At 39.2% G+C, this 12,266-nt stretch overlaps 2 protein-coding genes across 3 annotated transcripts; both read left to right on the plus strand.

Moving 5' to 3' along the window:
• The first annotated feature begins 582 nt into the window (after positions 1 to 582).
• Positions 583 to 6,797, plus strand: LOC149925323 (NACHT and WD repeat domain-containing protein 2). The gene is made up of 7 exons (XM_090161013.1): positions 583 to 987; positions 1,071 to 1,159; positions 1,629 to 1,745; positions 1,808 to 2,011; positions 2,065 to 2,209; positions 2,273 to 2,498; positions 2,560 to 6,797. Exons 1-7 carry the CDS (start codon positions 885 to 887, stop codon positions 6,752 to 6,754), a joined length of 5,079 nt encoding a protein of 1,692 aa, XP_090017139.1. The 5' UTR covers positions 583 to 884; the 3' UTR covers positions 6,755 to 6,797.
• Positions 6,798 to 7,780: 983 nt separating this feature from the next.
• LOC149925324 (cytochrome c) lies at positions 7,781 to 9,175 on the plus strand. Of its 2 annotated transcripts, none has more exons than XM_090159944.1 (3): positions 7,781 to 7,918; positions 8,572 to 8,763; positions 8,825 to 9,175. In XM_090159944.1, the coding sequence occupies exons 2-3, from the start codon at positions 8,577 to 8,579 to the stop codon at positions 8,968 to 8,970; spliced, it is 333 nt and encodes a 110-aa protein (XP_090016070.1). In that variant the 5' UTR covers positions 7,781 to 7,918; positions 8,572 to 8,576; the 3' UTR covers positions 8,971 to 9,175. The 2 variants fall into 2 exon arrangements, with proteins under 2 accessions (XP_090016070.1, XP_090016071.1); XM_090159945.1 differs by lacking the exon at positions 7,781 to 7,918 and adding an exon at positions 7,960 to 7,984.
• Positions 9,176 to 12,266: the final 3,091 nt, after the last annotated feature.

Here is a 12,266-nt window from a genome sequence, read left to right on the forward strand (position 1 = left end):
TTTAATATAATTTCCAACTAATTTTAAATTAAAGATTGTCCCTTAAATTGACATCAAAAGTATATAATAATTTTTATAAGTATGTCTCTTTGATAAATACTTATTTTATCCTATTTTATATTTTCATAGTATTAAGTCATCAGATAAATAAAATATCGTGGTGCTGTCCAAGACTACGTGGACGAATTTTTGCGTCCACTCAAATGGTCGATCTGAAAATTAATTTTGCGCGTGAAAATACGCCGCCATGTTAGGGTATAAAAGCAATAACAAAATAAATATTAATATATTACAATTTAATTGATATATTAAAAAAAATTAAAGTTTTAATACCTTAGGCGCCTTTGGCGCCCCCCTGACCGTCGGCGCCCGGGGTGTATGCCCCCCCCCTCACTACGCCCCTGGGTAAATATGCCTGCTATACCTCACAACGTAAAGGTACTGTCACGCGCAAAAACGTAATTTTGAAATCGGTCAAATGATGGAGCCTTTTAGTGTGATATTTTCAATGACCAAATTAAAGTCCATCAAAATTAAGGTATTTTTCGGTAATTTAATCTTAAAGTTACTTAACTACAAAACAAATTTATATAAGTGAAAATCTCACTTATCTATTTAGTCAGACAAAAACGGTAAAATCAATGCAACGAAACCGTAATCTTTATGAACCGACCCTCTTAGTCAAGTTACCATGCCAACGCTAGTGGTTAGAGTTCTCCAACGCGGTCGACAGGCTGACAGCAGCTGTTAAAAACAATGTTTCATTTAGAATTGAAGAGTCTTTGTAGAAAGACGTCTTCAGGCCTTAATAATTTTACAAAATTACTGTATTGTCGAGAATCGATTCGAAACGGTACACAAAAGCTTAATAGCAAGGGCCAAAAATGGATGACAGAACAGTCGATCGCGTTTTCGCGGGAAGTCTGGAAAACTTGCCCAGCATGAGTTCGAAAATCGTTCGAATCTTTACCAGTTCCACTTTCACCGGTAAACTTTGTTCTCAACATTTTATCTCGATTTTTAGCATATTTTTGAATGCACGTTTAATTTTGTGTATCTGAATAAATTAGATATGTCAGTGGAAAGAAATACACTAATGGAAAAAGTGTATCCCAGACTGAAAGATTACTGCAGAGAGCGACATGGTCTCGAGTTTCAGGTACGTCCAATATCTCCACAGACGGACGAATTAGGTAATCCCAACAGCCGGAATATCCACTCAGCAGCCTCTGACCTACATACACTCTTGGAAATGAAGTGTCCACTCAAAGTTTTCCGTTTGATTGAACGTGTTTTGCCAGAACTTCAAAAATTAAGTCAATTAATCAGTCTAGGAACGCAAATATACAACCACCACCGGAAGCGCTCTAAAAGAACCCTTTTTTTCTTGATTTACTTCCGGTCAACGCCAATAATTCAAACGGAAATTAGAGCCACGAGTGTAAAAGAGCAATCAAGAATCATAAAACCATTTTTAAAGGGGCGTAAAGAAACACCTAAGAATAACTTTTCCATTAGCGCTCACGTTACGATAAAATTAGAAACTGTTTAATAAAGTTCTGTTAAGAAAGGGTCTGTCCTTGATACTAATAATAATTGACTTATATTTTATAATATTTCCCCGTAAGGTGGTGGACATGAGATGGGGAGTTAGGGACGAAGCTACCGACGATCACATGACCACGGATCTCTGTATGAAGGAAATTGAAAACTGCCAACGATTATCGATGGGCGCTAATTTCGTGGTAAGTTACCCTCACCATTCCACTATCCAACAACAAAACCATTTAACCGTTGAGGTTCTCAGGTGTTTTTGGGCCAAAAGTACGGTTACCGTCCTATTCCAACCATAATCGACGCCGCCGAGTTGAATACAATGAAGGAAGCCCTGGTGGCGATGGGCTGTGACATCCACTTGGTGGAACGCTGGTACGTCCAAGACACAAACACAGTCCCGCCAGTCTATATCCTTCAGCCAATCAGTTCCATCCTAGTCAATTTCAACAATAAGGTAAGAAGACGCAATGAAGCCCTTAATCTGAAATGTAAGGTTCCTTTTATCAGCGTGTGCCCAAACTACAAGCCCAAGACCAAGCGACATGGTGGGACACGTTGGCGAAATTGCAAAAATTATTGCGGAAAGCGGCCCAAGCTTTGAGCGGTTCTGGTCAAATGGATGACGAAGCCACCCATAACTACATGATGGCTGGTACGCGCATTACTTTAATATAACCCCCAATACAGTTTTGCCCATAAATTATGTATGTTTCAGTAACGGAGCGTGAAGTCATCAATGGTGTACTGAACGTCAAAAACACGAGAAATCACTGCCTGGCTTACATTCGTCAAATTAACAACATAAACATGGCCAATTTAAGGAGCGCTAGCAAGTTTATTGACGTTATCAACCGCAACGTGGACACTGAAGCCCAAAAACTCCTCAGCAACTTAAGAGACGAAAGGTTACCAGCCAAGATCGAAGCCACGAACATAGTAAGGTAAGGATAACGTTATATATTCTTAATGAAAATTGCGGTGACCGTACATAAATTGGAATAGATTTACCGTGGAATGGATGGGTCGGGATGGTCTGGACGCTGAAAACCACAAGGACTACTTGAGACAATTCACGGCACATTTTTACAAACACATCATAAAGCTGGTGGACAGAGCAATGAGAAAAGAGGATTTGAGTTCCCAAGGTCAAATCGTAACCGAAATACTTCAACATTTACACGCTTGCAACAACGCGGTGAAAATATTTCAAGGTCGAGAGGACGAACTCGTTTACATAACGGACTATTTAACAGGATCTTCCAACCAACCGTTAGTTCTTCACGGAGAAGGGGGTTGCGGTAAGACGTCGCTGTTAGCTAAGGCCGCGAGTATGGTTTTCCAACTGTGTCCTCCCAACAGTAAACCCATCGTAGTCCTGAGATTCTTGGGTACAACACCCGACAGCTCGACCGTAGTCCCCATGTTGACGAGTATTTGCAATCAGATATCGTACAATTACATCATACCTTGGACCGAAGTACCGGATGACTTGATACCATTAATAGCTTACTTGAAAAGGCTACTGAATGTAGCCAGTAAAGAACAACCGTTATATATTCTACTGGATTCCGTGGATCAATTAGCGGGTTGTAACGAATCTAACATGTTGTCCTGGTTGCCCTCGCGTCTGCCTAATAACGTCAAAATTATCGTGTCGACCGTTTCCGGTACGGAGACGCATAAAGAATACCGAGTCTTGCAGAAATTACTGGAAAATGAGAAACAGTTTGTCGAAGTCAGACCCTTAGGGACCGACCTGGCCCTTTTCGTCATAAAGACTTGGCTGGCATCCGCTCATCGAGATCTCAACGCCTACCAGTACAAATTAGTTCGTAACGCCCTCTCAAGATGTACCTTACCCATTTTCGTCAAGTTGGTTTTCGCTGACGTATGTCGCTGGAAATCGTACTCCAGACCCGCGGACACCACTTTAGCCAATACGGTGATGGACAGTATTATGAAATTATTTGACCGAATCGAACTTCAACACGGAAAGACTTTGGTTTTCCACGCGTTGGCCTACATCACCGCGTCTAAGAGTGGTTTGAGCGAAACGGAATTGGAAGACTTGATCTCCATGGACGACAAAGTTTTGGACGACGTCTACCAATACCATCTACCACCCGTACGTAGGATACCCCCGCTGCTGTGGACTCGAATCCGTAATGATTTACCAAATTACCTTACCGAAAGAGAAGCGGATGGAGTCAGCGTCTTGAATTGGTACCACAGACAATTCAGGGAGGCGGCGTTGGAAAGGTACTTCAAGAACATGAACACCGTTTGTTACTTTCATTCCTCGGTAGCCGATTACTTTCTTGGAATATGGGGCGGTGGAACCCCCAAGCCCTTCAAATACACCGAGATCCAGAAACATCGTTTCGGACTAACCGACAAAGAAGGCAGCGCTGACAGAAAAGTACCTTTGCAGCCATTAGTCTTTACCGGCTCGGACGGTCGAGTCGTTCGCTATAACCTCCGTAAATTCGGCGAACTACCGTTTCACATGGTTCGATCGAAAAGATTCGACGATCTTTTCGAGCACGTCCTATTCAACTACCAATGGCTACACAGCAAACTAAGTAGTTGTCCACTGCAAGCTGCTCTGGCTGATTTCGAAGATGCTAGGGAGCATTTAACTGATAAAGACAATATCCGGGAGGTGATACTAGTGGCGGACGCGTTGCGTTTGGGGGGAGCCATCTTGAGTCAGTACCCGAACATGTTAGGTCCCCAAATGGTTGGTCGATTATTGCCTTTAAAGCATTTGTACAAGAACGTTCGTTCTTTACTTCAACAATGCGACGACCAAGGCTTCATCCACTGCGGACTCATTCCCGGTTACCATAGCCTACACACGCCTGGAGGACCACTGAAATATTCGTTAGAAGGACATCAATTTGCCATATTTGGTTTCGTACTGACGTCCGACCAGAGGTACGTCCTGTCCGTCTCGAATAAGTTCATAATGTGGGATCTTTCGACGGGTGAGGTGACTCGGGACGTCAACCCAAATATCAGAGGAATCATGCAAACACTGGCTATCAGTCCCGACGACAAACACGCCCTGACCTACACGAACTACAACGAAGTGCTTCTGCTGAGCCTCCTCAGCGGCGACGTTCATAGTTTTAAAGTGGATGACGAAGAGAACGAAAACTGCATTCAAGGAGTTTCCATCAACGATTCCGTCTTCATAGTATGGACCAAATTTGAATGGACCGTTTACACTCTCACTGGGAAAAAGGTCGAGGAAAACAAGGTGACCGAAAATAAGTTTTCCTTGTTGAAAGTTTTGTACCTGAACGCCTCCGAGTATTATTTGATGTTGAGAAGGGGAGATGACGAGGACTCGGGTCAAGTTCTTCGAACTTTCAAATCTGGTCGAGACGCGAAAGAATTGATAGTTCACGGGGGTTTGGTTCTCAGTGAAGATAAAGAACTACTATACGTTGGACAACAAACGGGTGACGCTTGCGTCATTTCGGTCTATCAATACGTAGACGACAAGAACCAACCTTTTTGGAATCAAATCAAAATAGCATCCAAAGAAGCCAAAGTTCTATCCTTGGAATTGACCCCTTGCGACAGTTACTTGGTCGGTACTTTCACTTTATACTTCGCCTTGTGGCACTTACCAGAATGCAGACACGTGCGAATGGACTTGCCGCACGGTGTTCGGAACATATCCACGAAGCCCCTGCAGTCGCAAAGCTCTTTAGTACTTACCAAAAACAACCAGTACGCGATAGGAGGGGTGCGAAAGAACCTGTATGTCTGGGACGTCAAAAACGGTCGAATGCTCAAGCTACTCGACGCCCATTTCGGGAGGATTCTGCAATTGATTCCCTTGGTCGTGGACGAGTTCAACGCCGTAATATCGTCATCCATAGACAGGTCCGTCAAGGTTTGGAACGTCAACAACATCTTCGAACAAGTGCACGCCATCGATAGAATGGAGATGCCAATCGACAGTATGAGCTTGGCGAAAGAAACGGAAGTAGGGGTCACCGTCACCAGAGGTTGTTTGGGTGTTTGGAATCTATCTACCGGACGCCTATGTTCCAAGTTAGCCGATAGTCCGGTAGGAGCTATAGTTACCCACGCCGCCATCACCAGCGATGCCAAATACATCGTTTGCGTCGAATCGGGAAACTTACTAGTCTGGTTTCTGGAAACGTCCAGCGTCCACCAAAGAATGTCTATCAAGAATGTGAAACAGCTGCTTTTAACGCCGGACCACGGCGGGGTCTTCATCAACTACGAGGAAGAGACGACGTCAGCGTCGCCACCGAATTCGCCGGGGAACACCGCTCCGGTTCTAGGATCGATCGTATGCTGCTGCAAAAGTATCCCGGAATTAGTGGACTTCTATTCCTTCAGCTTCCCTACTTTCAATTTCAAACCGGGCGCGCTAACCGCGGATGGTCAATTCATAGTTAACGCCAGCACGGATAAGGGAAAAGAATGCCTGTTAGTTAACTTCGTCCAAAATGGTCAATTCGTGCACAAAGTCTATTTGAGGATGACCCAATCCACTGGGTTCACGGAGATCATAACCTACCCGGCTAAGGGTTACCTGGTCGGCCTCATCGGCGGGGAAAGGTCATATATCATCGACGTAAAGAATAGAAAGTTACTGAGAACGCTGAAGAAATGGAACGGAGCCTGTACTAGCGATGGGAAACTAGGATTGTTCGCGCCGAATCGTGGAGGGCTGGAACTGATCGAGCTGCGACGCGGTACAACCGCTCGTGTTTTGCAAAGTCGCGTGTCTGAGGGCGTTTTCCAAGTCATGGCCATGTTCAACTCCACCGACGACTACGTTCTGTACTATCACAGCGGAAGACGTACCGTACAAGCTTTCAGGGTAATCGACGGCAAAATGATCGCTAATTATAGGTTATCGGCCGAAGCGGGTTGTTTGGCGACCACGGGCGGAGGTCATCACGTCGTGGTCGGAGGGGTGGACGGTAGCTTAACGGTTCTGGTGATCGTGGATCCCAACGACCCTGAGGGCCGGAAAAGACTGCAAGAGTTACCCAGCAGGAAGGAGCAAGGGTCCGACGCGGCTAGGGCTAGAGGTGGACAGGGGCTGACCTTTAAAACGACCGCTAGGTTAGTGGCCAAAGCCACAGCTTTTCGGAGAGCGTCGGATGATGAAATCAACAACTCGAAAGCGTGCACTATTTCTTAATTACGCGTTCACAATTTCGATCAAAGTTATTTTTCCTTCCTGTATATTTTGCAAAAATGTTGAAATAAAAACTATAATTTCTTTGAAGTAGAAGTTATTTACTTAATAAATTAAATTTCATGTACAAAAGTAAACCGTTCACGCGATGTAAAATAAAGTGGTATAAGTAAAATAATACTCATAAGTATGACACTTGTGTAAGTTTTGTTTACTTCATCTGTTCACAGACCACCTACCCCAAGCGGGACATCGCTGGTAGTAATTTAATTTTTTTCATTTCTCGAAGTTAATGCGGCTTTTTTAATAGCACGCCATCTCACGGCAAGTAGAGGTAGTTTCGAAGGTACAAAGACGAGCACATGCGATAGTAAAAATGTATTGTAGAAGCGAGATACATTTTTTTAAAGAGGTTGATGCAAGTCCTTCTTGGGGTAGTTGGTCCATCGACAAATAACTAGTTATCTGTTCTAAACACCCTTGAGGTAATATTTTTGAATTTAGTAAAGAAAGGTGGTAGTAAGAAAAGATGCACAGACAAGGCTACAAATGTCCTACTTACTTTTGTTACTTTACTTAAGGTAACAAGGCACGATTATATTTTTTACACCCATCCACCTTCTCGTACCTAAAGTTCAACAGATAATCAACATTCAATTTCCTTTTTGTTGTAATACTCAATTAAAATAGTGATAAGATCTGTTAATTCAGTAAGCTTTAACTGGCCTCGAATTGATAAAACGAAACAGCATAGTCAAATTTATTGCAGGAAACAGATGATGACAGTCCTCAAATGAAAAAAATTCAACCTCGCTTACGGAGACAGTATTGCCATCTATAAGCACAATCGAACGAACGTACTATTTTCATCGATCAAATCGTAATTAAAATGAGACTAACCGGAATAAATCGATGGGCTTAAAGGTAAAAGTGTTTTTTATGGCCTAACAACAAAAAATTGGGTAAAAATCAGCTTAAAAAAGCTTCACAAACCAACGAACTATGACGTTTGACGTCATAGAAGGAAGTAGTGTTGAAAAATTGCATCACCTACTGGGCGCATGTGTGCTGACGTAAGACCAACGTCCTCTATTGATTTCGCCGGTTTCCCTTTTATTAGTCGCAAGTTAACAACTCCTCGGTGGTCTACTTTTGAGTGAGCTGAAGGTTAGTACGATTTTATAAAAAAATCATTTTAGGGGTCAGTTACGTTCATTCCAACCTTTAATACCGGTAATTTTCTTCCTCCATGGTTTACATTTTTTAATACTTTACTGAAACTTTCACTTTGGTTTACATAAAAGGGTTTTGTTAGGCCTAACGTGGAAATTCAGCACGAGGTCATTCAAGGTTTTGGAAGCCTAGTTAAAAAAAACTAGGCTAGCTAATTTTAGTGTGGAGTTAAGGTAACGGCCTGCTTTTGAAATAGTTCGCTTCAATTGCCTTAAGTTCGCTTAAAATTCATATTAATAAATTTTAGTAAATATAAATTTAAGGAGTTAAGAAAACCGCCCGCTTTCTTAATAGTTAAGATAAGTATGTACTGAATTCAAATTAATAAATTATAGTAAATATAATTTAAGGAGTTTATATAACCACTCGCTTTCTTAATAGTTAAGATACGTATACTGAATTCATATAAATAAATTATAGTGAATATAATTTAAGAAGTTGAGAAAACGTTCGCTTTCTAAATAGTTAAAATACATACTGAATTAAAATTAATACATTATAGTGAATATAATTTAAGTTGTTAAAAAAAACGATCGCTTTCTAAATTGTTAGATCCATACTTAATGAATTAAATTAATAAACTATAGCAAAAATGGTAGAAGAAGTTCCCCCGGGAGATGCTGAGAAGGGAAAGAAAGTTTTTGTTCAAAGATGTTCGCAATGTCATACGGTGGAGGCGGGTGGCAAACATAAAACTGGTCCTAATTTGCATGGACTAATAGGCCGTAAGACAGGTCAATCTCCTGGTTTCTCTTATACGGATGCCAATAAAAGCAAAGGTTTGTCTAATTTCCAATGACAGCGTTTTATGATTTATTAACGTTTATTTTTCAATTTTAGGTATTACTTGGAAGAAAGATACCCTATTTGAGTACTTGGAAAACCCGAAGAAATACATTCCAGGCACAAAAATGATCTTCGCTGGTATTAAAAAGAAACAAGAGAGAGCCGATCTTATAGCTTACCTCGAGCAATCCACAAAATGAACATAGTCTTCAATTAGCTCCATTAAATGTTTTTGAGAAATCTCTTGGAAGATAAAACAATATATTAAACATCATCATTTTAACCTTATCTTAACGGATAAACTAATTTAAGAAAAAAGAAAATAGGATAGAGTATGGAATGTAATTGGTTTTCATTCTCTGTAAAGATTGGTGTTTGAAGAGTAAAATTGAAAATGGTTATTTATAGATGTGTTTAATATTATTCGTCATTTACATGATAAAACGTTCATCATTTTGTAGATAAGAGTTGATGTCAATAAAAGAAAATTATGCCTGTTACAGAAAGTTTTGAATAAACCATGAAATAGGTATTGGTTTAAAAATGAAACTAAATATTTACACATTTAAACTAGGAAACTATAAATGTATAATTATTATTGATAAATATTTCACATGCTTCGATATTATCAGTAACTGTGTAACTTCAAGTAAGGGAGTTGCTTCAGTGTTTAAATAATGTTACCAATTTTTTAACATATAAAAGCTTTATTGTAAATTTAGGCACGAAAATTATAATACTTTCACCACCAGTGACCACAGAGATAGAAAATAAATTGTGGGAGGATTGCCGCTTCAAGATTTATTTTAGTCCAAAGACCAAAATTTGTAGCTAGAATTATTGAATTCTACAATAATTATGGTACGTCTGGGACGCGTCAAAATTATAAGGAATTCTTCTATTGAGAATAATTTTTCTCCGCGTGAGAACTCGCTGAAAAGGGTCAAAAGTAAATAGATTCTTCTAAGATGGCGGTTTACGAGAATGCCACGAACTTTGACAATAAATATTATTTTTACACGATTTCACGACAATATATGAAGGAATAAAACATTTTTTTTTTTATAATTTAAAAGGAAATATTTCATTATAAATTAACTTAACATTCGGTTTTCTCTGAAATTCATTTTCGTCCACAAAATATCATAATGTTTATTTTCTTCAGCAATAAGTAAACTGATTAGAATATAATAATCAGCTAGGCTAATACATAGGGGAGAAGAGGTTACATCACAGTTCTCCTGTGAGAAGGACTGTCAAAATTTAGAGAAGTTCTTGGAATTTTGACGCGCCCCTGGCAACGCTAGACACTTTCTAGAAATCACGCGTATTAGTGAAATCTCTAGTAACCTTGGAAATCACATATCAATCTACAATTATCATTAGTCGGTGGCGTCTTCTACCACAAGCCAGCATTAATTAAAATTTAAGCCAGTGGCGCCATCTACTACTAGCGGTGAGAAACGTTAAATCGCGGGAAACTGGTTTCGATTTGAAATGAAGCGCGTAATTTGAATGGGTTTTGTGCATAGCATATTCATGTTGAAAATGATTTAGCTCATATGTTTAATATTAATTGTTAAAAGATACTTTTGTTTTCAAACCAGTAAATTTAAAGTATAATTTAATAATTTAAACTGTTAGTATTCAAAAATTAACCACAAAAATGGGTTGAAAACGCTCAGTTGCAAAGTATATAGAGTGTTGTCGTCTGATACGATTTTGAAAACTTGTAACGTCACAGCTGTAGTGTTCATAGTGGCCGCCATGACAGTTATCGTTTTTTATCAATAGGCAAATTACAATGGTCACGTAGCAGGGTTTCAGACGACAACACTCTATATATACGAGCGTAAGTAAGCTTAACATCTTCATGTTAATTAAAAACATAGGCATTGATTCTTGACATAGGATACTAAACTAATGGTTCCGGGTAAAAAAATTGGATTTACCATTTAATTATACAAAATTTATATTGTTCAAGGGGCAATAAGTATTTATTGTCTAGTTATTATTCAAATATTCAACTTGTTTAATCTAAGATTAATTGTTTAATTATTATTAAAAAAATATTATTTATTTATTTATTAAAAATTAAAATATTCACTTATTCTAACATTATTTTTATATAATTATTGTTATTATTCACAGCATTAAAGACTTTATTAAAGTTTATTAAGATATTAATTATGAAAACATTCCGACTTACTTATTTAAAATAATATATATTTTCTTTGAAAGATAGGTGAAGTTACCAACTAATGATAGATGTAAGCGTTGATACATGATTTCAAGAAAGTGTCTCTCGATACCCACCGCCGATACAAATTGTGGCTCTAGATTCTATATTCCCAACTCAACGACTATCTTCGCCTGCTTGTTCGTCTAACTGCGCATGTGTCAGATATTGAAACTCGCTTATTATGGGAAATTAAAATACTATTTGCTTCGAATCTACCAAAATCTACGTAGGAAGAATCACTATGTTGAGATAATTTTGGGCATTCCAACTCACGGTCTGCCATTACGCCCCTATTAAATTGGTTTTGTAAACAGGGGTTAGCGTGAATTATCACTGTATTTATTTTCTATACGTTATAAAAATAAAAATATAAAAGTATACAAAACAATTCGTAGTATTTCGTCAACTATTCGAATTTAGTATTGACAGCATCGCGAATTACTCGTAAAACCATAAGTGTATAATAGTATTACAGAAGTGTAACACTTCCTATTCTTCACATGCAAAAATTTTACTGAGAGCTATTCACATGACAGAATGCATTACGGGCTTCGTCGCCGTTTTGCACGAAGCCTTTGATAGCGCCTCGCTAGGGGGAGATTTTCTTCTTGTGATGACGTCACTTCGTTACTAGCTCTCAGTAAAATATTCCCCAAAGTGACAAACTCATGGAACAATATTATAGACTCATGGTAAAACCTAACATTATTTTTGGAGTTGGCTTTGAAAAAGTAGATTATCCGCTAGATTATAACATAATAACAATAAGTACCACACTTTCTATTGTTTAAATGCTAATTTTTTCTGACACTCTCGCCCAGCTACGACTTGGACTCGCCTTAAGCATATTTAGACACTAGGGGCTCTGCGCTAAATACCTTGCGTTATTACACGCGTACCTTTTAAATAAATATTTACCCGCTGGGTCATAGTCGAACATAACTCTGGCAAAATTTTGGGTGGCTATTGTACATGCATTGCGGGACTAGCAGAATGCTGCACGCACATTTCTGCTTTATTATTTTATATCCGATACTGCGAAACTGTGAGCTACACTGGGGTTAAAGCTAAATGGGCAGACGTGGGCAAAATTGTGAGTACTAAATAAACAGTGAGAATTCAAGTGTCGAAACTTTAATTACTTATAAATAGAGTTATTAAAGACGGTGAGTTGAACCGACGGATCTCAATGTGAGCAATCTCAATCTAAGCTAAACGAATCCCGCTCTCTCCTCGTTCGCTCTCTCTTCAGTG

The sequence above is a fragment of the Leiobunum rupestre genome, chromosome 10 (assembly GCF_980474605.1).
Source record: "Leiobunum rupestre chromosome 10, qqLeiRupe1.1.hap1, whole genome shotgun sequence".
Classification (NCBI taxonomy): Eukaryota; Metazoa; Arthropoda; class Arachnida; order Opiliones; family Sclerosomatidae; genus Leiobunum; species Leiobunum rupestre.

Coding starts and splice junctions, on each gene's coding strand:
- LOC149925323 (XM_090161013.1), top strand. CDS start 885: ATGGATGACAGAACAGTCGATCGCGTTTTCGCGGGAAGTCTGGAAAAC. Junction 1,746..1,807: donor CGATGGGCGCTAATTTCGTG/GTAAGTTACCCT, acceptor TGAGGTTCTCAG/GTGTTTTTGGGCCAAAAGTA. Junction 2,499..2,559: donor GAAGCCACGAACATAGTAAG/GTAAGGATAACG, acceptor AAATTGGAATAG/ATTTACCGTGGAATGGATGG.
- LOC149925324 (XM_090159944.1), top strand. CDS start 8,577: ATGGTAGAAGAAGTTCCCCCGGGAGATGCTGAGAAGGGAAAGAAAGTT. Junction 8,764..8,824: donor GGATGCCAATAAAAGCAAAG/GTTTGTCTAATT, acceptor TTTCAATTTTAG/GTATTACTTGGAAGAAAGAT.